This window comes from Ptiloglossa arizonensis, chromosome 11 (genome assembly GCF_051014685.1).
Source record: "Ptiloglossa arizonensis isolate GNS036 chromosome 11, iyPtiAriz1_principal, whole genome shotgun sequence".
In the NCBI taxonomy this organism is placed as follows: domain Eukaryota; kingdom Metazoa; phylum Arthropoda; class Insecta; order Hymenoptera; family Colletidae; genus Ptiloglossa; species Ptiloglossa arizonensis.
In genome coordinates this window covers 4,367,367-4,395,317 of record NC_135058.1, presented here as the reverse complement: position 1 = coordinate 4,395,317, position 27,951 = coordinate 4,367,367, and the positions used below count along the sequence as shown (strand labels likewise).

Sequence of the window (27,951 nt, the reverse complement as noted above, 5' to 3'; positions counted from 1 at the left end):
AGGGTTTCAGAATGTAATTGATAGAACCACGAGGATACACGCTCGCTGTAAAGTTTCCGGAGCAGCGAACCAGAACCGCGGCAGGAATAATGGATGGTTTAGGCTACCAGGAAATTGTACGAGCATTTCTCAATCACAGTGTTTCACATGGTTCTCTCTCGTTCGCTCCTACATCCGTCTCTTTTCCAACAACGCGCGACTAAACGTAGTCTTTGGTGTCCTGTTTCCGAACTCACCCCGAAGTTGCTGGCGGCGAATCTATCACTGGCAGAAACGGCGGAACTCGCACTGGTATGGGCATAGTACGCGTTTATATTCGCCAGAAGGGTCGACATCACCGCTGGCACACCTGGACAGAGGTACTTCGTCGAGAGGCAGTGGAAATGCCTGAAAAGTTTTTGGAGAAACTTGCTTATTAAGAAAATACAGTGTTCCGTGGATGTTAGCGTCAGCATGGATCCTTACATTTGTACGACTCGTACTATACTAGATTGTTCGATAAGTTTTGTCGTTCGATCAAATTTACTGGACAGTATAGTACTAGGTTGTCGTTCGATGAAACTTATCGAACACTACTACATTGAACAGTACTGTTCGGTAAGTTTCATCGAACGACGAAACTTCTTGAACAACTTATTATTTTCTAGGTATATCGTAGGTAACGATTTAAACACCCCATTTCGAGGATACGCGAGCACGCGTGGATGTAAATGGAAAGGTGCTCGATAGACGATGTGCCGGGAGTCTGGTAGACGTCTGATAGGATCTCATTTCGAAGTTAAAAGACTCGATTCTAACGACGTAGATACCGGCGAACTCGACGTCGTCTAGGTGAATAGACTCGGTGTCAATGACGCTGAGATCGTGAAACTCGAAATCTTGGAGACCGGGTTCGTGGAATCGGATACAATCGGATCTGATAGGTAACGGTTGCTTCGAGTGGTATTAAAGATCTTTGGAGATCGCGGGATCGCAAAGACTCGAGGTAGTGGAAACCTTTTGGGATTCATGACTTTTCGTGAATTTTTAGAACCATTCGGGGGACACCTGGGGACATTCCAGAGACCTTAGAGCTTCTGAACGAAGCTCGGGACATTTAAGATTCTGGGCACACGTAAAGATTTTGGAATCTCAGATACGTCCAAACTTTACGATATCCTGGGAAATACTTAACAGCTCCGGTACTCTGGAATCCTGGACTTTTCGGAACCTCGAAGATTGAGAATCTCTCAATGTTCACGATAGTTCTAGAAATTCCCGATTCCAACAAGAACTATCAGATCATTGCTTCAATCTTGACGCCACTATTATTTTTTGTAATTTCATTTGATATCCCAGTCCTGAAATTGAATCAGGCGATTGCTGTGTGCAAACCTCCAGCTTGGTCGTTTTAATTTTCAATCATCGATTCAAAATTATTGTTACGGCTTTAGTTAGATTCCTCAAAGCTTTTACAATCTCCGAGGTCTCCGAGACTCTTGGAGATCTCTTGTTTTAATTTGCTATCACATTTGCCCGTATCGAATTTCATGAATTTAATTAGGTTAAATTTCATGAATTTAAAATAGGTGGGTATTTCATGAATTTAAAATAGGTTTGTATTTCATGGTCCCAGTGTTACGAAATCGAGTCTCATCAATTTGACGCGAACAGTATCGGGTTGGATCATGTTGAGGTGTTGCTGTCGGGTCTATTGAGTCTTTTGTTCTAGGTGATGGCGAGTCTATTCAGTTCGGTGCGAGCGAAATCCTGTCAAATGATTCCTGAGTTGTCGGTATCGGGTCTATAAGTCCTGGACGACCGAGATCGTGTCACACGATACTTAGAATGACGGTATCGCGTTCGATGATTTCATGCGACTCTACGATTTACGGATAAATGCGATATGGATGCAGCCAGAAATCCACAAAGTTGAAATTTACCAATCGAATGAAATTTACCAATCGAACGCGATTCATATTTACAATTTACTTGTGGTTTACTAAAGTCGAGTAAGATATTGCTTTACTTTCAAGTGCAAACATATACTTTATATATATATATATATATATATATATATATATATATATATATATATCCATTTTTTTTTTCACAAAATACATTTCCATTCTATACTATTATACTTTATCTCAATTGAGTATTCCAAGAAAAAAAATCTACAATCGTTAAATTTTTCTTTAAAATTTTGAAAAATTATATGTTTTACGAGTCAACGAAAATGTGGTGAATTTATATTGTCTTCCTCAATAATCTTATTTAAGTACTACTAGGTTCACTGGTTCGTAATGCATCACACTTTATCCGATTCTACGAAGTTCTAGAAATCATCGATGACTACACGGTTCCGTGTTAGGCTACACTCTGTCTCTATCCCATCCTATAAAGCTCTAAAAATCATCGATAAAATTTACCTTCGTTTGAATACTAGATTCATTTATCAGTTATTTGATCATTTATTTAAATAGAATTTTTTAGATTCAAATAAATTTATTTTGTTTATTTTGTTAAAATAAATATTTGAAAGTATAATAATTAGTAAAATTAGAATAGTTTCGTGTTAGGCCGTACCCTGACTTTACCCAATTCTACAAAGTTCTGAAAATCATCGATAAAATTTATCTTCGTTTGAAAACTAGATTCACAGTTTCGTGTTAGGCCATACCCTGACTTTATCCAATTCTACAAAGTTCTAAAAATCATCGATAAAATTCGTTTGAATACTAAATTCACGATTTCGTGTCAGGCCATACCCTGATTCTACCCAATTCTACAAAGTTCTAAAAATCATCGATAAAATTTACCTTCGTTTCAAAACTAGATTCACAGTTTCGTGTCAGGTCATACCCTGACTTTACCCACTTCTACAAAGTTCTAAAAATCAGCGATAAAGTTTACCTTCGTTTGAAAACTAAATTCAGGATTTCGTGTTAGGCCATACCCTGACTTTATCCAATTCTACAAAGTTCTAAAAATCATCGATAAAATTCGTTCGATTACTAGATTCAGAGTTTCGTGTTAGGCCATACCCTGACTCTACCCAATTGTACAAAGTTCTAAAAATCATCGATAAAATTGATCTTCGTTTGAAAACTAGATTCACAGTTTCGTGTCAGGTGATACCCTGACTCTACCCACTTCTACAAAGTTCTAAAAATCATCGATAAAATTTACTCACGTCATTGCTTGGTAAATACTCTCGATGCCGTATCGCATCGCGAATTCGTCGACAAGTTCTTCCCCGGGTGGATCGAAGTACACCTTCCATGCATCGTCGCCCTTCGCCTGAGGCAGGGCCACCACGCCATCGTTCTTCTCGCACAGGCTGTGGAAGAGGTTCTCGTGCAGACAGGTGTACTGAACGTGATAAGGCGCGACCTTCTCCTCGCCCTTGATCTCCACGCTGATGTGCAACCTGATCGCTCCCGATACCGCGCTCTTGTCCGTCCTCTTCTCCAGGTTGTACCATACGTCCATTTCACCGCTGAGCGTTCTCACCTCGATGATCGTCTGGCCGAGGAAGTCGTCGCTCTCCCTCGTCAGCTTTTGCCGCAGCTTCGACTTCAGGTCGTTGTCCTCGTCCCAGACTCTCACTTTTATTCGGTCGGACGAGTTATGACACTCGCTGGGAACGAAAAACAGTATCTGTTACCGAATCGACCGATCGAGTTTCGCTTTTTCTCTTTTCGCGATCAGGAGCTACCGGATTTATATTATTTATTGTAACAACTCCCACAGCGAGTTGTCCTTATACGAAATGAATTTTGTTATCGAATCAAGTGATCGTGACAAGATTCACTTAGTGTCTTTTCGTAAAGGTTCTAGATTTATTTTACTTATTATACCAAACCGCCCCAGCAAATTATTCTTATAAGAAATGAATTTTGTTATCGAATCAAGTGACCGTGACAAGATTCACTTAGTGTCTTTTCGTAAAGGTTCTAGATTTATTTTACTTATTATACCAAACCGCCCCAGCAAATTATTCTTATAAGAAATGAATTTTGTTATCGAATCGAGCGAAGTGACTGTGACAAGATTCGTATTATTTATTATACCAACTCCCCTAGCAAGTTGTCCCCGCAAGATTCATTTTTTGTCTTTTCAAGGCTGATTCTTCTCTTCTCGTAATCAGAAGTTCCGAATTTATATCGTGCGTTGCACTATCAACGAGAAAGTTAAACACGTGAGACAATACACTTTCGTGCTTACGTAAAAGTGACGAATAAATACAAACAAACGCGACAGAAACACCGATTCTGTTATCTACCCACTAAAGAAGACACATTAAAAAATGTTTTCTCTAAATTTTACCTTTCCTAGTTTACTTTACTCTTCGTCATTAAATCGCTCAACATAATTTCGCTTCTTTGCTCCTCGTATCGTATTGTCCCCTTTCTTATTCAAACGAAAGAACGAATCCATATTTTCACTTTCTGGTTGATTGTATTGCTACACTGTTGCGGTTCCACCAAGAGTTGCTACATTATTAACTAATCCATTAATCTTATCCGGGTTATATTAATAAATCACGTGCCGCGATCTTAATCTCGTTCGTCACACGGTGAACTTTGTCTCGATATTTTCGATTCTTGAGCTTTTCGGGGTGTGGAAAAAGGATGGAAATTATTTTCACCGGGAGTTACGTTGCATTTAGAAACCGTAGAGGAATATTAGAATTTAATTTCGATACACGCGAACGGGAGATCAATTTTCTTCCACGACGTGCACGCGCGCTCAAAACGTTTCCCATCCTCTTTTCGTTTCAGCGAATTAGCAACGGTACGTAATTCTCGTGTTCGCGGGAACCGTAATGGAATTACTCACAAGTAGAACTTCTCGTGCCAAACCGGATTCAATTCCCTCGGCATGGTCCTGGTGCGCTTCTTCACTTTCCCGACTTGGACCGTCACGTACGGATCAGACGTGCCGCTCTTGTCTTTCGCGATCAGTCCCTGAGCGCAGATCACTGTGGAAGTTGCGCGAAATCGATGGTTAGATAATTACCTTACGTGTATTGCCTAACGCGATACACGCCCCGAACAATACCGAACTTCGTCGAATCGAGTTTCTCTGGTCTTCGGTAGTTCCACCTTTTTCCACTTGGCTTTGTACTTACCGAGAATACTCAATCGATACAGATATATACTCAACGGACAATCCACGGTCGTTAAACATCCTCGATACAATCCTTTACCTGTTGTCATATCCAAGAGAGCGAGCGGAAAGCTTCCAGCCTGGACAGCCGGGAAGAATGCCTCCGGATTGGAATTACGGATTTAGCGATCGGAATTTTTCGGCAAGATTTTTTCATTATTCAGGGTGATATTACACACGAGAGCGATACGAAACGATCGATGATATCGCTATTGTGAAAATTCACGATCAGGCGAGTTGTCATTGTACCGAGGACATCGCTCGGAGGCATTCATCGTTAGTCGCGATACGTGTCTTTCAAGTCTTCTTAAATTAATTCTCTTCGATCGCGTGTCTTACCACAAGTTTGACGAATTGAACGAGATTTGAAATAATTCTCCGCAATGAACGTAATTCAATTTTCGCGCCTTTTCTTAACAAGCCGTGCGCAAACCGTGATTCGTATTTGTATATAAATCGATATTTGAAATAAGATCGAAGAGTCGAACATCATTTATTTGATTATTTCCCCGGTATTTCCGGCGGTAGAATTTTTCATGTTCTCCAAATTTATAGAATCGTGGCGTCGATATCAAATAAACGCAAATTTTACCGAAAGCGTTAAATTTTTACTACTTGACGCGATAAGGCGCGATACCGAACACCGCGAATAAACTTTCGACCGTGTGATTCGACCTCTCTTGCTGCGCGCGCAGCGCGAACCATAACCTAAAAATCGTAGCAACGGTAGATTGATTGCGCGGGGCCACTAAAAGGGATAGTAAAATCGCGAAATCGATGCACCGTGCCGGAAAGCCTTTACGCTGGTACACGTGGTTCGAGGAAGCGAGTTTAAGAATTGTCGCGTTAAAACGCGTTACGATCCATCAACGAGCTCGATGCGCTCCGGAAACTGTCCGGTTGATCGGTCGCGAATACGGATTACGAGTTTTGAAACTGGGCCGCACCCTTCGCGAAGCAATGAAACTTTTAGTGGCTCCCGGCTCGTTCGGATTCATCGATGTGCGTGCATCGTGAATCCACGTTGCTGGAAATAATTAGCGGATTACTTCTGCAGCGAATTATACATTACCGATTCGAGAAAATATCGCGGATGAAAGCAATATACCGTGTATCTGGTACCGATGTAAGTTATTTTTCGAGCACGTTCGAGAATCCTCTTACATCCATCTTCCGATGTACCGGTAAAAAATTATCATTCACCATCTAGGTACTATGATACCGTCTTCAATTTTTTATATTTTCAACGGAAGTAATTCATAAAATCATAAAATTAAGAAAAAGTAAAAAACGATTTTACTAAACGCGTGAAGAATTCTAATTTAATTTTCTAGATTTTCATCGATCTTTAAAATTTGTTTCAATTCAATGTTACGTATTTCGTGCAGCAATGAAAAAATATATATATAAATATTTAAATAATCGAATCGAAACAAATCTAACCACGCTCCTGGTGTAGAACTGTTTTCAACGTACTCTCGCCGGAAATATTGCTAAATTTCTGTTTTACATTTGAATTATTTAAATTTATATATATATATAAATCAGAGATTTATTTCGGATTGTATAATTAGATGAGGTATTACATCACATCGGATTGGAACGAATTATATTTGTAATTGTAATTTGCATCGAAAATCAGAAGTTAATTTAAAATATAAAAATTGATGGTTTGTCGAGGGTTATCGTGATTTTAACGAAAAATGAAATAACGGTAATGGGATATATCAGTCGGAACGGAGAATTCTCCGCTTTAAAACGTGATTTTCAAGAAATACGCAACAATAGCCTTTCGATTTTTATTACTCTACGCGCCATCAAGTTCTGTCGTTGAAATCACTGCTCGGAACCTCGAATGCAATGTATGCATTCGAAGCGGCCATTCAATCGTGAAATTCGTCAAATCAGCCACGAAGTGATTCAAGTGCTCCTACTTGTGAAATTATTTTCTACATTATGCGTGAAATCGCTACATCGAGAAACCGTAGTTAAAAATATATTTCGAATCGCAAGTTTCAGAATTAGCGCGATCGATTTTTATCCTTCTTCGTTTTCGCATCAGAGAAATAAATTTGTAATATTAAAAATGTTTCGTCGAGAAAGCTGAGAAAAACCGTTTAAAAATTATTTATCGTTTTACTCTCTACCTCGAAAACACTGCGGATACATATATCCATAATTTCACGAGTTTGGAAAAATTCTTGGCTTCAACGTTTTCGCTTACACGCCCGTAGATATTTTACACGTCCGTAGATATTTTTCACGTCTACCCTTTATTAAAGAAACTAATTTATTTCTTTCTTCGCTCGTTCCCTCTTCGCAATCTCGGATAATGGACAACAGGTAATTCGATCGACACTCGATTCAAATTACGTTTACCTTTAACTCTGCGTAGCATGAAAAATCACAATAATTAAGAAACATTACACGACATGACAGACACCAAAAAAAAAAAAAAGAAAAAAAAAAAAGAAAAAGAAAAACATTCTCCATTTAACTCTAAATTATACAAAATTCACGGTGTTTCTCTCGTTCTATTTCGAACATTGATTCTGTTGCTAATATTGCTCCATTGATGTATTTTACTCGTCTTCGCAGAACAGAAAAATCTCGAAGAAATTTGATTGAAAACGCGAAAACACGACAACGAAATCGGAGTATCGTGTATTTAATTCGAGACCTATTGAAACACGGAAACCGATCACATTCATATACATACATCTACCATTTATATTATCAAAACGATCATACCGATAGGCTCATGCACATCTAACAATGTAACAACCATCGAACTCAGCACTCAGAGGTCACGTTTCATGGCGGACACCTCGTAAGCGTGCAAAAGCTCGGCGTGTGTCGTGTAGGTAGGTATGTACACTTATGCAACTATCGGCGGCCCGATTCGAGGCAACGAGTCGAAAACTAGAACAAAATATCGGAACTGAATCTTCTGAACATTATAATTCTAATCTCGTCGTCGTATTATCCCTCCGTAAGAAAAATAACAAAATGGAATAATCTTCGATTACCAAACCAAGTATCCACTACAATGAAATCTAAATTAAATAATCGACAAAAGAAACTTGTCGTAAATGTTGTCGAAAAATTCGATTAAAATGACAAAATCGAATGATCTTCGATCATCGAACCAAGTATCCACTACAATAAAATCTACATTAAATTATCGACAAAAGAAACTTGTCGCAAATGTTGTCGAAAAATTCGATTAAAATAACAAGATCGAATAATTTTCGATCATCAAATCAAGTATCCACTACAATAAAATCTGCATTAAATAATCGACAAAAAAACTTGTGGCAAACGTTGTCGAAAGATTCGATTAATTATATTAGATCCGATATTCACAAATTGAAAGAAAAGTTAAAAAGATATGCGACAGTTAGTTAGCCCAGTAATTACCGTAACGAGGGGATAATTTAATCTTCCGGAAGGTTACGCTCGAAATTTTAATTCGGATCTTTTAAAATGGAAGAAAAAAAATGTTTAATATCTTCTCAACCGCGGAATGGACGTTTCTCTGGACGTTTCTCTTTTGCCAGTCGTGTCGTTTTTCTTGCGGTGGTACTCTACGAGGACCGTGCACCAGTATTTCGGAAAACTTTGTCCGACGACGAGTTTCTAAGGCAGACCATAAATTTTAGATCCTTCAATTTCGAAGTGACTTCAACTTCTCCGAGTTATCGTTGCCCCGGGATGGGTCGAAAGAAAAAAAATGGTGAAAACAAATGTGTGTCTATGTGTGTATGTGTGTATATATATATACACGTTCATATATATATATACATATACAAGACATATATATCGTCGTTGGTTAGACGTTAACGTGCTGGCGATTCGGACAGACGGACAGACACACATGCCCATGCTACTAACTCCATTTTTATTTCCCACCGCCGATTGCAGCGGGCACGATCGCCGATGCTTCCCGTCCTCGGCGAGCGTCGATCTCGTACCTAATCTCGAGTGTTAAATCATCCGGGAGAGTCGTGTGTCCCACACGGTCCACTTCCCATTGATGTTTCGAGAGTCTGTGCGTGTGCGTGTGTGTTTGCGTGTGTGTATTATTAGTTTTTTTTTCTTTCTTTTATTTTTTTTTGTTTTCGTTTTCTTTTTTCTCTTTATCTTTCGATTCTCTTTTCGTACGTGTCCTGCTCGCTGACGGTGGTAGCGATCATCATCATCATCATCATCATCGCGGCCGTGACAGTTCCGCGTCCTACGCGTGGATCGTTATAATTTCGGCGTCGCGGCGGCTAAACTTCGCGTTGAACGGCTCGCGCGAAGGGCAAATCTAAACGGAGGGTGGCCTAAGGAGCGTCTCTCTTCTAAATCGATACTCTACGGGGGAGAGAAAAGTACTCTAGAATTCGCTACGGGGCAATCGCGCGGGAAGGATAGAGAAGTACGAAGCGGGGCGAAATTCGTGGCACGGTTATCTACAGGGTGATACGTAGAAAATGACCGGTGTTGAGATTGCTTCTTCCGAGAGTCGAAGAAATCTATGGAAAATGTTCCGTGCTGTCGGGAACACCTTCGAGTGGACGTAAACGGTTTCGAAGGGGGGCAAGGAAGTCTAACGATTTTATTTTAAATGAACAGATCTTTTAATCACAGAACGAAGTAATGTATTTTGAGGAGAATAGTATCGAGGTTATATCTGTTTTGAATGTAACGAGTATTCGAGGTCGACTTGATTTTTTTTTATAGACAGATATGTGAATCATAGAACCGAATAACATAATGAACTTTGAAAGTACGAGGAAATATAACGATTTTATTTTAATCGAAAAAATTTTTTAATCAGAGAACGAAGTAATGTACTTTGAGGAGAATAGTATCGAGGTTATATCTGTTTTGAATGTAACGAGTATTCGAGGTCGACTTGATTTTTTTTTATAGACAGATATGTGAATCATAGAACCGAATAACATAATGAACTTTGAAAGTACGAGGAAATATAACGATTTTATTTTAATCGAAAAAATTTTTTAATCAGAGAACGAAGTAATGTATTTTGAGGAGAATAGTATCGTGATTGTATTTGTTTTGAATGTAACGAGTATTCGAGGTCGACTTGATTTTTTTTTTGATAGAGAGATTTTTGAATCATAGAACCGAATAAAATAACGAACTTTGAAAGTACAAGTATTTGAACGAAAAGTAACGGTTACATTAATTTTTTAATTTTTTATAGACGATTGTTCGATCACAGAACTCGAAATATTGTAATCTTGCAAGTGGTATGCGATAGAAGAAAGACAGAACTTTGAAAGTACAAGTATTTGAACGAAAAGTAACGGGTACATTAATTTTTTAATTTTTAATAGACGATTGTTCGATCACAGAACTCGAAATATTGTAATCTTGCAAGTGGTACGCGATAGAAGAAAGAAACAGAAGATTTGTAAGTGAAACGCAAGTCGTATTGTATCGGACGTTATAGTCGGTTGAAAAACCTGCGACTGACAGAAAAATTGCTGTACGAGTCTGGTATTTGTTTTTCCTTACAATACGTTCCATTGTTTCGACTGTAAATACCCGGAATAGCTGGTAGCTGGAAAGGTAATTCTTGGGTTAAGCGGAATATAGTGCCGTGTGCACCAGAAACGTGTACAGTGTCGAATAATTTCTGCTTAGTCGTAATCTTCGAAGACTGACTACAACGTCTGACCCAATACGGTCCGAAATTCCTCCCAGAGGTCAACTTCTCAGCTCCACACAGTAGATAGCGTTTCAACGCTGCATTGGAAGTGGAATATTTCCGAAACTATTAGTTTCAAGACGGATACGCTTCGATACTTTTGCTCTCAAAATTCAGTACTCCATCGAATCTGTGAAAAAGAAAGAAAGTTAACGTTCCTATGTCCTTGGAATTCCCCAATTCGAACCAATAATGTCCATTACAAGGTATCCATGTGAACATTTTCATCTAAATAGATTTTTGTATTTTTTCGAGTCTGGAAAATAACGATCAATTTATACTAATCATCCTGTATCGATGGTCGGATCATTTCTCGAGAAAGAGATCGGTCTCGTTAAGTTTACCTTGAACTCCGAAAGAGCAAACTTCGAAACCCCAGTCAGAGCGATAAACGAGCTCACCGTATGAATAAATATCAACGAGTTTCGCTTTTTGACTCTTCGAAGTCGGTCTTTGCAGCAAATTTATTTCATAACTTCGTCTCGTCTTTACTCGAGAAGTTGTTTCTCTTTTCCACGTGTACCATGATTTTGCCACGTTCCGTCGGCACGAGTATCGACAAATTTCGAGTCAGATCGATGCCAGCGAAACTCGAAGGAAAGTGTCACGCTCGATACGTATTACCAGATCGTGTTTTCCAACGACGAGACCTATTTCGATCTATCATCGGTCACGACCTCCGAGCGTGAACTAGATTAATAATATTATACCAAAAGCTGTGTATTAGCATTGTAGGCGGCTTCGTCGATCAAATTCACAATTAGCCAGCTGTTCGATTGACGGTCAACAACTGGTAACACGACTGTACGAGCACACGCCCTACAGTTCTGATGAAGCTAACTATAACGCTGCTGAAACCGTGGAACGATGAAGGTACGTGCTATATCTGAAAGCTTTCGTTACTAATGACACGTAATACCGATCGCGGTGTACTCGTAGCTTTGACCTAATCGGTCGTGAAACGAGAGAACAACTTTGAAAAATTGTTTTCTTCGTTAAAAACGTTCGAGACGCGAAATTGCAGGCAAAGTTTCGATCGTTTTCGTTGTTTCGTTTATACGAGCAAGTAGAATTTATAGTCGCGCAACCGTTGAAGTATTATTTCGAAGATCTCGATCTTGTGGTAGTTCCAAAACGATATAAGTTTCCGAAAGTAATAACAGGAGAAGGTAGAATTATCGATACTTTCCTTCTTCGTCTCGACGAGTACGATCTGACTCGAATCTTTGTGTTCTATCGCCAGATTTACCCTCCTCGCAAAAGTAACGGGGGAAGGTATAGTTAAACTATAATTAGATGTCTAAAGTCTAGTTGGAAGTCTAAGCGGAAGAAAGTAGATAGTATCTATTCTCTATCGAAAAAACGAGGTACTAGGTTTGCACGTTACCGTATGAAATATACAATGATCTTTACTGATTGTGTTCAGTCTTGGATGAACGGTTATTAAATTCGTCCACCTGTCCTTTCGGATTTTCTATAACTCGACGCGCTTTTGCACAGGTATATATAATTCAAGAAAAGAGTAAAAAAATTGATCGGATCAGGCGCAAACATCGACGAGCGAATCGTTAAGCATATATTTCTTTTTTTTAATTTTACTTTAGAAAAACCCATTCTTCCTTCTTGCTTACGTTTAATCAATATTCTCGTTCGAGAAACTTGTACCGATAGTGTTTACTTTTGGCGTTCGATTCGATCGTTGTTTCGAGTATTACGAAACCACACCGATGACTATCCAAATTAATAAACAATATTCGTATCCTTCGTTGCACAAGGTTATGGTACAGATAGCTTGTTTACGCTATCTGGTATCGATTTTGCGCGACGTCTCGTGTACTCTGCCATTTTCGTCGTCTAGCATCAACGCCCGTATTATCTTATTTACATGACACCGGGTAGTCTGAAGACAAACGGAGTAACTCGGTCGAGTAAACAAAAGCTTAGTTCGTACGATTCACGCGAGAGCGATTCGTTACCTGGTGTTCGGGGCCGAATTGTTTCGGGAGGAGGTGTTTTTCGTATAAACAATTGACATCGCGATGGTTTATCTGTGAAATTGTGTTGTAAGTATTCCAGACGGTCCGTAGTTTATCCGAACAAGGTTGGCGCCAAGTAGTTGGTCGCATGTTCTAAAGACACTCTAAAGGTGCTCGAAAATATTTATCGCGACTCGAGTCTTTTATTAAAAAGGCACGTTACTCTTCAGAATTTTTATTAAACATTTAAGGCACTATTTTGGTAAGACTGTTCTCATTTTGACATTGGCTGTTCTTGAGATGCTCGCGAGAAGTTTGATAAACGCGTTCAACTTTGATAAACATTTCTCAAGGCTTGGTACGTTTAGTATAAGAAGGCACTATTTCGGTAAGATTGTTTTCATATCGACACCGACTGTTAAAGCAGTGTTCTCGATGTTCGACGAGAATAGTTGTAAGAAATCGATAAAATGAATATTCTTTCTCGGAATATTCCAAACACGTTCGTAATATTCTACAAATATTTTCAGTCGCATAATTCGAAATACAGTACTGTGGCAGTGTTCATTTCAAGCCCTCTTGCAAGTCGTTTTAATTATCGAAATATTTCATTTCCATGAAACAAGAATTCTTAGAGTTTACTGTTCGTTATCGAAATCTGCTTATATTTCGTTCGTGCAATCGAAAAATACGAATGGTTAAATTTGTATTATTCCGTGCGGGCCTCCGTTTATATTTTTTTTAAATGTTGGTCCACGGGAAGAATTCTGCAGCGTTGTCGCTCGTCATTGAAATGACGTCTTGCATTTAATTCGCGTAATGGTAAAACGTGGCTGGTTGAACCTGATTGTTCCGTGTAGACGTACGTTTTAATTTTCATAATTTTCGATCCACCAGGAGCGAAGAGTTGGCCGGCTACTCGTTATCAAAATCTTCTTGCGTTTAATTCGTGTAATGCGAAAATGTGGCTGGTTAAATCCGAATTCCGCTCGACACGAGGTTTCATTTTGTCCACTCGAGGTGTCTTCGGGGTCTCCTGAAAAATTCCCTCTCGTCTCGTCTCCCGTCCCTCACTTTCGCCCGTTCCGTTGCATTTCGGTTCTCCTTGAACATCCGAGATCCCCCACGGGCCAGCTGCGATTCGCAGTTGGTTGGTCGGGTCGTAGCGATTTTAATTTGCGCCCACTGAGTCAAGAGATTTGATTACTGGGGCGGAAGCGGAAGTAACGCCGACTGTTACCACGCCACCCTCTCACCCGAATAACCTCCCTCTCGTCGCGACCGTCCCGTATCCTCCATCGTCGGTTGTACCGGTTCCACTTGATGCGGGCCTATCCGAAATTTTCATCCGCTTGAGAGCGGAGAATAAAGAAAGAACTCGTCGTTGAGAATTCGGCGACGAACGATTATAGCACACGGGGGAATCTCACGGTGAAACGGTTCTTCATTGTTTCCAAACGAACACCCAGTGTTTGACGGTGTACGGTGACGTTTGAGAGGGCAGGGAAAGAAAATCTCCATCCACCTCGAAATGTGCGACATCCGTAAGAGGGTACTGTCTCGAGCGGTGTGAAATTTTCTTTTTACACGTTTCTTGTTCGGGAATACTTTGACGAGAAATATTCAATTTAGAAAGGTTTCACGCGTTCTTGTATACGCTACGTTTACATTTCTCTACTTGGTTCAATTAGTTCATAGAAATTCAAACTCGCGACGCACATCGTACAGTTCGGTAAATTGTTGTTTCGCGACCTAACTTTACACGAGCTACCAGACGTGTAATAAATTAATGTTTCGGACAAGGACTCAAAATTAAGGGTCGAAACGTGACCGTAAATCTAATTGCGAACGACACGAACGGATTACATTTACCTTGCTAAATTTGGAAATTCTCCGGACGACTATTCCTCTGCACAGATTGGTTCGCTAGAAATCGATTCTATGTATGTATATTGATTTAATATCGTCTGTTGGATATATCTATCAACGAGAAAGGTATCGACGAAAGAAAATAAAACGAATTCCTGTCAGCTAGACGGGATGCGACGAAAAGATTTCTTTAAAGGTCGTTTCTTTTTAAGTTATCGTGATCGTTGGTATCGTGATCGTTGATATCGTGATCGTTGGATCGTTCTAAATACATCGATCCATCGGTATATTTTTTTCCAATTATCGAGGAATTCCAATTGGTGCGCGAATTCTCTTCGTTGATCTTCGTTCGGAACTAATTAGTATTCCGCTCTCGGTGGATCACCCTTTTCGCGAGGTGAATGAAAATCAACGTCGCGTTTGCTCGGATTAAAGAAAGTAGTGGCTCCAAGAAAGGAGATTCGTTCGCGGAGAATCTTCTTCCGCGGATATTATTCGTCCCAGAATTTCGTTGAAGATGCTTTTCAAATCGTTCTGTTTCTTTTTCACGGCCATTGTTTCCGGGACGTCGTTTTCTTCGCGTTTGGTATTCATTGTTTTCGAAGTTTCCCTCGGAGCTTATCTTTCGTTCGTCAATTAGTATCTTTCTAGTTTTCGTTCGCTCGCAAATTTTTATACGATTCTCGATCGTTTCTCTCGCTCGGTCCGAACGAGAAGACTTCTCGTTACTCCTTTGTTTTTCTTCGGTCCAGGATACGATTTCTCCTGGACTGGTAAAGTTTCTCAATGTTTGGGGTCCTTGCAACTTTAGTCGTTCCTTTCCTCTGTCGAGTCGCGCTTCGCTCAGCTGTTCGTATACTTCTAACTGGAAACACATTCGGCACGCAAAGTTGCGCGAGTTTTGTTTTTATTTCTCAGTTGGACAGTCGATGGGAAACTTCTCGTTGCAAAACGGAGCACTTTGAGCTCCATTTTCTTTTTTCCCTCCATTTTACACTTTGTTCGGCTATTCAACCCCTCTGTGTCTTATCCCCTTTTGTTTCTATTTTCTTTATTTCGTTTCTTTTTCATTTCTTCGCTGTTTCCACTTTCCTGTTTTCCGTACTTCTTCGTTGGTTCCATTTGCTCCGTATTTTTTCTTATTCTTCGCTGTTTCTATTTCCTTTGTCTTTTTCTCGTTTATTTTTTTTTCCATTTATTCGTTGTTTCCAGTTTCTCTGTATTTTTTTTTTTTTTATTTCTTTCTTTCCAGTTTACTTCCTTTATTCTTCTTCTCACCGCACTCAACCGTCTCGATTTAATTGATACCACAAATGGTACGGAGCTGGGTGCAATGGCCTCGCTGGTTAAAGGATTAGAATCCACCGCGCGATTTCCAATAATTCTCCATTTATTACTACCCTTGGCAGTGTTTCAGCTAGCCACGCCGCGTCTATGTGTGTGCTGCTGAATTTGCAGAAAGTAACTCACTCCACCGTTTTATCATTCCGATACCCACGCCTACGAGACTACCGCGGCAGCCATTTTGGTTACGAAACTTTCGGGGAGAAAGTCGGTGTGGGTAGCTTAATTGGGTTTTGAAACACGGCCCAGCAACCTGATCGCTCGATTCCTTCTCTTCTATAATGTTTAACCTTCGTTGTCGGACCGCTGACGGCCGAGGTTACGTCACATGCGACTTAAACAAAAGTTTCCTCGTAACGTGTACCAAATTAACGTTCCACGTTGCTGGATTTTTACTCTACAATGTTTTATCGATATCTTTACGCTACCGAAATTGAAAAGTCTCAGCAATAACATTTATTTCATTTTCTGTTACGAACTTTCTCCTATCAAATACGTATGTTACGTACCGTGTCGTTACATTAGTTCGTTTTTTCGATTCGAGTATTCGAATACAGTGATAAATTATCTACCATATAAGTCGAGTAATAGAATAATATTACACGAACTTTGTTTCTTTCCAACAAATCTTTCGTTCCTCGCGATGTACCGAATATCGAGTGAAAGAATGCGTTTCTTCCATGGTTTCTTTTTCAAATCCAATTGCAACTATCCATCGAACAAAGATCCAATTCTAAGCGCAGTGGTGTCGTCCTCGTTCACGGACTGTTCAAACCTACATTGTTCTACAATGTTTCTACATAAATCGCCTCAGATGAATTATTGCAAGAATTTCGTTTCCTTATAATAGTTAGAAATTTCCGCTCGTCGTATCGAGCTTCGTGGCTCCAAAGAACGTACTCCTCACGCATTCTCTTTTACCGATAGTATCGCAACTATCATGCGTCGAGCAACGAATTCCTAACCCAGACCTAACCCAGACCAAAAGTGTTCCAGGTGTACCCTGTGAAAAGTCTCGGTTAACTATTATCCATCGAACGAGGGTCCAATTCTAACACAGTGGTGTCGTCCTCGTTCACGGACTGTTCAAACCAACATTCTTCTACAATTTTTCTACATAAATCGCCTCAGATGAATTATTGCAAGAATTTCGTTTCCTTCGTGCAAATAGTTCGAAATTTCCGTTCGTCGTATCGATCTTCGTGGCTCCAAAGAGCGTACTTCACACGCGTTCTCTTTTTCCGATCGTATCGCAACTATCGAGCAGCGAATTCCACGCAAGAGTCTCGCTCTGAACAAGAGACGAAAAAACGTTCGAGGTGTACCCGGTGAAAGGTCTCGGGTAACTATTATCGTGATTCTCTTTTCCCCCCGTTTCTTACATCCAGCTATCCAAGTGTCCGCTTCTAGCTCGTCTACTTTTACGCTTCCGTGGCTCTCTCTCTGGCCCCGACGTAGTTTCTCCAACACGGTCAAACATCCGACACGCTCCGCGACTCGTTGCTCTCCGGCTCGGCGATCACCACCGATTCCCATGGCTCTCTCACGCTCGGAAGTTTTCCATCGACGGACCGTGCACGCGGAGGCAACGTTTCGGCCGCGATCCGGCATCCATCAGCGCGCGAAACAGCGCGACAGGGGAGAGGAAAAATTGTTGACCCGCTTCGCGACGAGGCAGCAATTACTCTAATGATCGTCCTCCCTCCCCTCGCTCTTCGTTCCCCCCCTCTCTCTCTCTCTCTTGAGGTTTTCGTGTCTCCGTTGCTCTTTTCGCTCCTTCTCCCTCTACGGCGCTTGGAAAACGCTTTAACCGCCGTAATCGTTCCGCGACCATGGTGACCACTTCGAAACTTCCTCGAGGAACGCTCGCCTCGCTTTTTGATAAATTGCCCCCTTTGACGACGATTCGCGCTCGCGTCGATCCTTCTTCGACGCTGATCTCAGAGTCTCGCGGTGAATATTTCTACTTTTTTCTTTTTTTTTTTTTATTATTTTGCCTCTTGCGTAGCGACCCTCGAGTGCCACGCGTTTCTCCAGCTGTTCGTCTCGCTGGGTATTAATCGACCCCCCCACTTCGGTTTCAATTGGTGAGGACGAGTCCCGAAAATGGAGCGTAGGTGGCGAACAACGAGCAGACGCCTGGCCAAGATGGAAAGAAGATCGAGCCTGGTCGCAATTTAACTCGTTGATTAAGCCGTTGCGCAACCATGTCTTCGACTTAATTGCCAATTACGTTTGTCCACGCTGCGCACGGAAATGGAAAGGACGGGAAGCTTCTATTTACCGCTCTTATTTCTTTTATTCGTGCGTATTCCCGCGACGAATTCGCAACCTTGTGTCGCGGTGAACTTGATACTGTTCTATCGGGTGTTTCGTTCATTTTTGGATTTCGTTCGATTCAGTTCTTCGCTTCGTTTGCGCGGTGTTCCTCGAGAGACATTATCGGGGTGTTCGTCAACTTTTTTGATCATTGTGGGATTATGGAATTGTTTAGCACAAGAGAAAAATGTAAATGGGACGTTTATTTCTAGATAAATATATTACAGTCGTGCAACGAAGTATGGTTATGAACGACTGAACAGATTGTATCGATCGCGTCGTCACATCAACGGAAAAATAGGAAAGCCGGTATCGAGCTCATCCACCATTCCTTGATTTCTCAAGTACTGCATGGTTTAATGTCGTTGTATTCCAACAATAATTGCGTCGTTTATTTTTGATCGTTTCTTCTTCGAATTATACTTACGATTTAAATTGTTTCTATTTTGCGTTCACATAGTCACTATTAGGCACCAGCAACGTGTTGTTTATTTTTGATCGTTTCTTCTTCAAATTATACTCACGATTTAAACGTTTCTATTTTGCGTTGACATAGTCACTATTAGGCACTAGCAACGTGTTGTTTATTTTTTATCGTTTCTTCTTCAAGTTATACTCACGATTTAAACGTTTCTATTTTGCGTTGACATAGTCACCATTAGGCACTAGCAACGTGTTTATTTATTTTTGATCGTTTCTTCTTCAAGTTATACTCACGATTTAAACGTTTCTATTTTGCGTTCACATAGTCACTATTAGGCACCAGCAACGTGTTACATCAAAGTTACATCTCTGCAATAAATTTTTGCCAATTTCGATCCATTTCACGGGGAATATCCACTTATCGTAACGAGTAAAATAATTAATTACGGACTTATGAGTCGGATGGTTGCGTTCGAGCATTGAAGAATGCTCTCGTTGTTCTTGGAAGAGGACGTATATTACGCGCGAACGATAGAGTCAATTGATTAGATTCTAGATAACCCTTAAATTTCTGTTCCAAATAAATTAGAGGTGAATTACCATATCGCGATCGGGACTGAAATATAGCCGAAACGATAACAGAACGAAAGATCTCTATCGGAATAAAAGTTTGAAAATTAATGGGATCTTGGAAAATGGGGCAATCCGGTTTCGTTGAAATCGAAATTTTTTAAACGATGGAAGTTTAAACACGACCGAGCCTTTGTATTATTTTTGTACGGTTATCCGTGGATAAGCTCGAATGAAAATTCGTAAAAATACTTTTCTTGCCTCTTTTCTTCGCGCGAAATTATTTCGTGGCGATGAAATAAAACGAAACACCGTGTACAATCGAGTAAACATCGGTTGTAAAATAATAAAAAAAATTTGGAGTCCGACCAATTCTACGGTGTTTCCCAAAACTGGGATAAATCGATCGCGTTAACGTACACAAGTTTCTATCGCGAAATGGGTTAAATCTTCGGAGCAATCGGGTCGAATAAATAAAAATTTCGCCAACGAAGACTAAAACTTTGTTATCGTTGCTGTGAGATCGAAGCAAGTTCGACTACGATGTAGAAAAGTGCGGATCGACGTTAGTTCCATTTTATTTTTACTCTCGTTCTCAATTCTGTTCGATACCATTACATTCCTGCTTACGTACAATTATCAATATCACTCATTTGTATAGGTGTTCAGTACAATATTTAGTAACGAGTCGTGCATCAACGTTGCAATTTTGAAAAACAGTACCAAGTTCCGTACCGTTCCCGAATTTTTCATCAGATCCATCGAGGCGTTCGGAAATAAAATTTATAGGCTGCTTTAATTGCATACATAATTCTCCACGTGTATACGTCTCTCCTCGTGCATTATTAATTTCTTATCTCGTTCCGTAAACATTATTCGTTCGTCTATTCCGAAGGTTGTATACATTATATTCCAGTCGCGCGACTAATGGACTTTATCTGTACAAATGAAACGAATAAACACGAAAATAAAGTTTCCTCCCCGACGAAAGAGAACCGGTCCGACCAGTGACGATCCGTTTCACCGAAACGAACTTTTCATTTATCTCGTTACGGTTGTTTTTCACCGGTATTTCACAAATACCAAGAAATCCACGGGAACACGGTTCAAAAGTCACGGTCAATCGCGGCATTCTCCTCGCTGCTCGAATCCGAAACGAATCGCGATCTCCAAAGCGAAGTTTCGTAACAGAGGAGAAACCGCGCGAAACGAGAGTTCGAACCGGCCCATCGACGACCAGGATCGGTTAAACGAAACGGATCGTTTCAATATCGATTCCTTTTCTTTTGTTTCCAACAAACGAGCAATTAACGTCGCCCAAAGAGGAGAACTTACCTCTCTTCGGGGGTGGTTCCCGATTTCGTGTACAGGGCTCGATTACTTCTTACAAAGAAAAAGAAAAAGAACTTCTTCGTGATATTTCACCACTTGGAGGCTGCGTTTCGATCCCCGATAAAAAGAAAAGAAAATTAAAAAGAAGAGCCACGCGAGTTCTTTGTTCTTGGTTAACGAAGGCCGCGTCTCTCTTTGACGAATCTCATTTCGAAGCTCGGGGAATATCGTAATTCTAGCGGCGTCCTTTGCCAGCTACCCACCGCCTACTCTTTTCACTAACCGCTCGTTTTTCTACGGTTACTTTTTATTTAAGTTTACTTCGGCCCCTGTACGCGGCCCAAGACTCTGAATAGAACGGAAGCGCGCGGGAACTTAGAACAAGGAAAAAGTTACCCGCTGCTAGGAGGCTCGTCTTTTCCATCTTCCTCTTACTTCTCTCATCACCTACCCTACCCTCCGACGTGGCCCATTTACTTATCTTCGTTTCGCCGCTTATTACCCATCGCCTTCCGCGGCCATGCTTCTTTTTTTTTTTCTTCTTTTTTTTCGCTGTTACACTTTCCGGTTCTTCCGCTTGCAAGCCGCGTCGAGGCCCGACTGGAAAGCCGGCCATCGCTCATTTTTTTCTCGATGCGAAAACTTTTTCGCGCGGGTTCATCTGCTTAATTCGCGGCATACTTTCCACTCGCTCGATTTTACCCTCGCTTTTGTCCCGAGTTCCCACAGTTTTGTTTCTCCACGTTTCGACGTTCCAGCGATTTTCGACCGATAATAACCGCCTTCTTTCGACACGTTTCGCATGGAACTTTCCCACGATGGAAATTTCGACGATTCGGACACGAGGTGTTTCATTAGATCGTATTTTTTATCATTTTTGCAAACTTTCATCTCGAGTTTTTGCAGTCCTGTTTCTCTCTCTTTCGACGTTCTAGCGATTTTCTGAAATTCAGCGATTTTCAACCGATAATAACTGCCTTCTTTCGACACGTTTCGCATGGAACTTTCCCACGATGGAAATTTCGACGATTCGGACACGAGGTGTTTCATTAGATCGTATTTTTTATCATTTTTGCAAACTTTCATCTCGAGTTTTTGCAGTCCTGTTTCTCTCTCTTTCGACGTTCTAGCGATTTTCTGAAATCCAGCGATTTTCAACCGATAATAACTGCCTTCTTTCGACACGTTTCGCATGGAACTTTCCCACGATGGAAATTTCGACGATTCGGACACGAGGTGTTTCATTAGATCGTATTTTTTATCATTTTTGCAAACTTTCGCCTCGAATTTTCGCAGTTCTCTCTCTTTCGACGTTCTAGCGATTTTCTGAAATCCAGCGATTTTCAACCGATAATAACTGCCTTCTTTCGACACGTGTCGCATGGAACTTTCCCACGATGGAAATTTCGACGATTCGGACACGAGGTGTTTCATTAGATCGTATTTTTTATCATTTTTGCAAACTTTCATCTCGAGTTTTAGAGATTTTCTATAATTTTTGCAAACTTTCATGTCTGCCTTTTTCGACACGTATAGCATGGAAATTTTCCACGATGGAAATTTCGACAATTCGGATACGAGATGCACCATTTGGTCGTCTTATCGTCCTATTTTTAAAGTCGAATAAATTTCACACATGATTCTTTCTTCGAATAATACACGTTATTTTCATTATAATGTTACCTACACTTTAGTAATGTATGCAGTCGGACGTCTTTGCAATTTTGAAGAATAAAAAGTTCAAGTAGGTAAATAAAAAATACGCTCGTCAGATATCTAGATTTAAAGTCCGCACACATGATTCTTTCTTCGAATAATACACGTTATTTTTATTATAATGTTACCTATACTTTAGTAATATATATATAGTCGGACGTCTTTGCAATTTCGAAGAATAAAAAGTTCAAGTAGGTAAATAAAAAATACGCTCGACAGATATCTAGAATTTTTTGACCATAACGCCATTTGAACGTTCTTTACCATAGGGAATACGCTGTACGTGTTTCTATCGAAAGCACCGCTGTTCTCGGCATTTCGTGGTTCAGTTGTCGGTTATTGTGCGCTATTGGTGACTGTTATGGCAAGCAACGAGTTTCGTCGTTTATACAAATTCGATATCTTTCGCGCTGTTATCGATGCAGAATGCTAAAACGAACCAATAATTGAATCGATTCATAGAAGAACGATACAAGTCCAAATACTGTTCTATGTTTCGAAATACTTGAAATAGCAGGTTTTAGCACTCGAGAAATCGTCCGAAAGATATGTGTTAACAATTAAATTGAATTTAAGATTCATATAGTATATAGAGTATTATTAGAATTGTTATTTTCTAGATTATTTAGAAATGAACGATATTGAACTTCTACTGTTCCTCGACTCGTCGATTCAATTACAAAAAAATATGACCAATAGAAATGAAACAAAAGAGATTAGTCGACAAGACAACCAACTTATTCGATAATATGGTAGCTACAGATAGCGCTCGGTTACGATATTTATATGTATATGTTTCATGATTTTTAGAATTGTTCACGAATCGTGTAACCTGAAACGTAAAATGTTTGGTTTCCAAATAGAAGTTCGGTCATCGATATTTCGAAAACTGATAACACGATAAGGAACGCTTTATCGAGGTAAACTTTGTATCGTTCGAACCAAATAGAGCACGCAGAGATGGTACAACGTTCGATCGTAGTTGTTCTTATCGGTTGCAAATATTTGCAAATCGGGGACACAATGGGTGGGCATTGTCGACGTTCCGTGCTTTTCGTCTGGATTTTAGCAGATGAAACACAACATTGCTTTACATCCTCGCGGTGCGCACACACCGAGTTCTCGTTTCGTTTCGTTTCGTTTCGTTTCGTTCTCATCGGAAGTATCGAGCCTACGGGTTTGAACTTCTCTGCGAGCAAACACGCGCAACGGAAAAAATTACGATAAACGGCAGAGACGTCGCGTAATAAACGCAACGGGACGCGGAGTGGCTCTGATCAAAGCACTCGTGCAATTTGACCTACCAGTTGTGAATTAAAATTCTGCATCTGTTCCGCATCGTTCGTTCCATAGCTTTTCCGCTTCCGTTTCTACGCTCAAAGGGAAACGACTTATCGTAACTGGAATTCCCAATGACGAAAGTAAATTTCGCCGCGGAACGAATATCGTGTTTATTTTCCTTGCTTCTTCTTTGTGCACACGTGTATATAAATACGTGTATATAGATATAGTATATATATATATATATTTTTTTTTATATATTTTAGTTGAGAGGGCACAATCGGTGCATAGACTGTTTTTCTTCAATAGCTTTCGCTCGGTATTCTTCACCCTCGTCGTCGATGTTCCGTGAGATCGAGAGAAACAAGAACGAGGTCTTCCGGTTCAGGTTCTTTCGTTCGCCTTTGAACGTACGTTTTAACGTCGAGCCATCGACTGGAAATCGAATTAGCAGTCCTGCGAATTCTGCTGGTCGGTACAGATCCAGTAATTGCTTCCAAGCTTTTACTTTTTCTCTTTTGCGCGCTGTGTGTTGTACACAACGCTGAAATTCAATTAACAATACACCGGGGCGGTGGATCTTACGTTGTCGATTAAGAATTTTCTATTATTTGTTACGACGTACAATGTCTAGTAACGTAGAAGCAAAGTTTTTCTTTTGCGTGCGAGGTAATCGACGATATTTTTTTTTTTCTTGTTTTTAGAGGCAGGAATAGTTTTTTCAATACTACGATTCTTGAAATTTGTAGGTTAGGTTTTCATTGCGCAGAGTCACACATGGTGGGCTATTTTGTTGTATACACGATGCAATCTTGAAAAGTAGGTCGAATTGAGAAAATTGTGGGACAGATGTGACACATATATATATTTTAACGTATATTAGAACATTCGTTATGTTTTACGATTTTTAAGGTTATGTAAGTTTCTGCGAGCGAGACTCACGATCTTCCGTTTCAAACACTTCTAACGTGTCTTTGATGTACCAGCGTCGATTTACTTTCTCGAATAAATCCACTTATAGGTTAGAATATACAATCGTGTACACTTGTAATGCTTCGACGAACTGGAACTTAAAATCGGCACATCTTCGAATTTTTATAACACAATCTACGAACAAACAAATTTCGATAATTCTTTCTGCCTCGGCGGAAATATGGAAATAGTCAATTCCAGGAAACTTTCTACAACTCTTTACACAAAGTTTGCACACAAACCTTTTGCGCAAACTTTGGGTAAAGAGTTTCCTCCCAAAAGCATTGATCAAATTTCCTAAATTCTTCTCCACCTCGTAGAAACATCTAAATTGTCGATCTCGGGAGTTTTCGCTTCTAAAAGAAAAAAAAAAAAAAAAAAAATAGAAAACAAATATAAAAATTTCTCTCCTTTTCCGTGTTTCTTCGATTACGTGCTTTCTTCGGAAGGTCAAAGCGTGGCGGGAGAATCGAATTAAGAAATTTCGTTTCGTCGAGGTTGAACAAGTTTCCCCTTTGTCGAGAGCTTTGTTCGAGACAGACTGAATCCCTTCCTCGCGTTATGTAAAGAGTTTTCTTCCTCGACGCGCATGTCTACGAATGTAAACTCGCGCGGCGCGAGTTACGCTCGTGGATTTCGCTCGTCGTGAGTTCTCGCGGGAATACTGCGCGAGAAATCGAATTCTTCCGGAATTTTCCCCGTTTCTGTTCTATCCTGCCAACGTCGTTCCACCCCGGCGAGGAAATTTCTGAAAATCTTCCGAGAACCCCGGAGCGTGTTACGCGTTTTGTAGCGTTGCTTTATTCGCGGCTCTCGATCGTGAATCTCTCGCAGAAAGCATTTCTCGGCTGTTATCTCGATAGAAGCGTAATGGACGTAGCGTGTCTCGGGTAAGAATGCTCGAATCGATTCAATGACAGCATGCGAAATGATATTCGGACGCATACTTCCCTTCGTTTCGTTATTATTCCAGTTTGGCGATCGGGGTATCGCGTGATCGTGTTTCGATGATCCGTGCCAATGCAAATTATTATTTGCTCTTTAATTCCAGTCTCGGTGGAACGGATTGGAGTATCCCCGGTACAAGATTCGATAACAATTGAGGCAGTTTTCGCGAGTGCAATCACGTACGAAGAGGCCAAGGGAAAAACGATCGGTAGTCCTTTTTCAATTTTACGATCTTCGGAAAGTTATTCGATAGTAGTGTTACAAGAGTGAAAATTGGTAACGATTGAAATATTTTTTGCAATCTTTTCCTTTTTGAGGAAAGTGTAACGAGCCCGTAATCTTTTTCGCGAAAGTAACATTAGGTGAAAATTTAGACGATGGAAACGAATTTTTCATTCGTAAAATTTACGAACGGGGTTTCTAACAATATTGAATTTAAAGAAATATTATAACAGAAGAGAATATTAAATTTTTGATTCTATACTGCGAGGGAGAGTTTAAAAAGTTTGTTCTTTAAATACTGAAACTTTTACTTTTTACAACTACGATCGTTCTTGCCTCGAACACTTTCGGTTTCTTTTATCTTTTAGTTTTATTTTACATTATGTAATCGAACATTCGTTACATTTAGAAGAGTTACATTCTCCGAATATCTCGTAGTAAGAAGTCGAGGTGTTGAAAACATTCTTCGATTATTTTTTCATAAAATGTTTCGAAATATCCTGTTACAATTTGATGGGAAAGTTTTCTTCAAGTCTATCGTACTAGATGTTAATTTTATGCATTGCAAGAGCTGTAGAATGTAACATTTTTCTACACATCGGTTATTTTGGATATTAATTGATCGAAAGTTTACGCGTATTAATCTTTTTTGAAAAAATTTAAGTTTACGGTTTTAGGCCATTTGATGGAAATGTTTACTTCAAGTCTATCGTACTAGATGTAAATTTTATGCATTACAAGAACTGTAGAATGTAACATCATTCTATGTATTCGTTGTTTTGGATATTAATTGATCGAAAGTTTACGCATATTGATATTTTTTGAAAAATTTAAGTTTATGGACTTAGAACATTTGATGGAAAAGTTTTCTTCAAGTCTATCGTACTAGATGTAAATTTTATGCATTACAAGAACTGTAGAATGTAACATCATTCTATGTATTCGTTGTTTTGGATATTAATTGATCGAAAGTTTACGCGTATTGATATTTTTTGAAAAATTTAAGTTTATGGTCTTAGAACGTTGTCTTAAACTCTCTCTGGTAAAAAACGTGAATCTATAAAAGGTGTTTGCTTCATCGTAGGAAGTACTGTAATGGGTGGGGGTGGATCCCGAGCAGAAAAGCAATAAAAAGAGTTCGCATAAACATATGTCCGATATGACCTCGTTTTCGAGATTCAGACTGCTCCAACGATTCTTTCTACAAATAGAGATAGCATAGTTGGATATCGGATTGCTGTTTGTTTGTAAGATTCAAAGACCGGAGGTATTACTAATCTGTAAACACGATCGCGAGTTATTTATACTCCAAGTAGTTCAGTTTCTGCCCTCTGTGCAACGGAAATGCGATATTTGTATCGTAAGCTGACGCTATTTACGCTCTGGTCTACGATTAATGTGAAAATGTGACTTATTCGAACGATTAAACGTTGGATACGCATCTTGTGCGCGAACTCGTCGCTTATGGAAGCGATTAAAGTTTTATTACGAAATAAAACTTCGTGTTCGGTGTAAGTAGCGATGGGTACGAGCGTATCGCGTGAATCTTTTCACGAGTATCAATTTGAGAAACTTTAGCCATTACATTGTATAAATATAAAAATTTCGGTAAAAATAATTCTTGAAATATTACGTATAAATCTTCGTTTAAAAAGATTTGTATACTTTGTATACTTTGATCTCGTTCATTGTTTCGAACAATGGCGATCAAAACATCGTACTCTACTCAAGTAGTCTTCTCGTTATTCGATTAAATTACTCGCTATCTTACGTTTCGTGTAAGATTCAATTTTTCTTCGTTTCGTTCAACACTGAAACATTCCTACGGAAAAATGTTCGTCAACGTTCGTTGTTCGTCAATCTCGAAACTCGAAACCGTTTCGAGTACATCGCCACGAGTGACCGGAAGGTCAGAGATTGACAGAGAGCGTGGGAAGCTCTCGTTTCTGGAACTCCTCTCACGCGAACTCACTTCCGTCATTGACTCGACCTTGACTGAACCTCGAAACACGTATCTGGGACTCAAGGTCGTGTCTTACTTGTACCGATTATTTCCCTTATCGAAAATAATTCTGCGTTTCTCCCGTATCCGGGCCCATTTTG

General features: G+C 39.9%; 1 protein-coding gene across 5 annotated transcripts in view; it reads right to left on the bottom strand.

Annotated features, from left to right (window-relative positions):
- Window positions 1–27,951, bottom strand: part of Unc-13 (unc-13) — a 180,406-nt gene that overhangs the window by 21,901 nt on the left and 130,554 nt on the right. For all 5 annotated transcript variants that reach the window (XM_076323091.1, XM_076323095.1, XM_076323092.1 and 2 more), the window contains exons 8-10: window positions 4,825–4,966; window positions 3,176–3,622; window positions 237–387 (exon numbers count right to left, since the gene is read on the bottom strand). In XM_076323091.1, coding sequence (XP_076179206.1) covers window positions 237–387; window positions 3,176–3,622; window positions 4,825–4,966 — 740 coding nt within the window. The remainder of the gene's footprint in view (window positions 1–236; window positions 388–3,175; window positions 3,623–4,824; window positions 4,967–27,951) is intronic.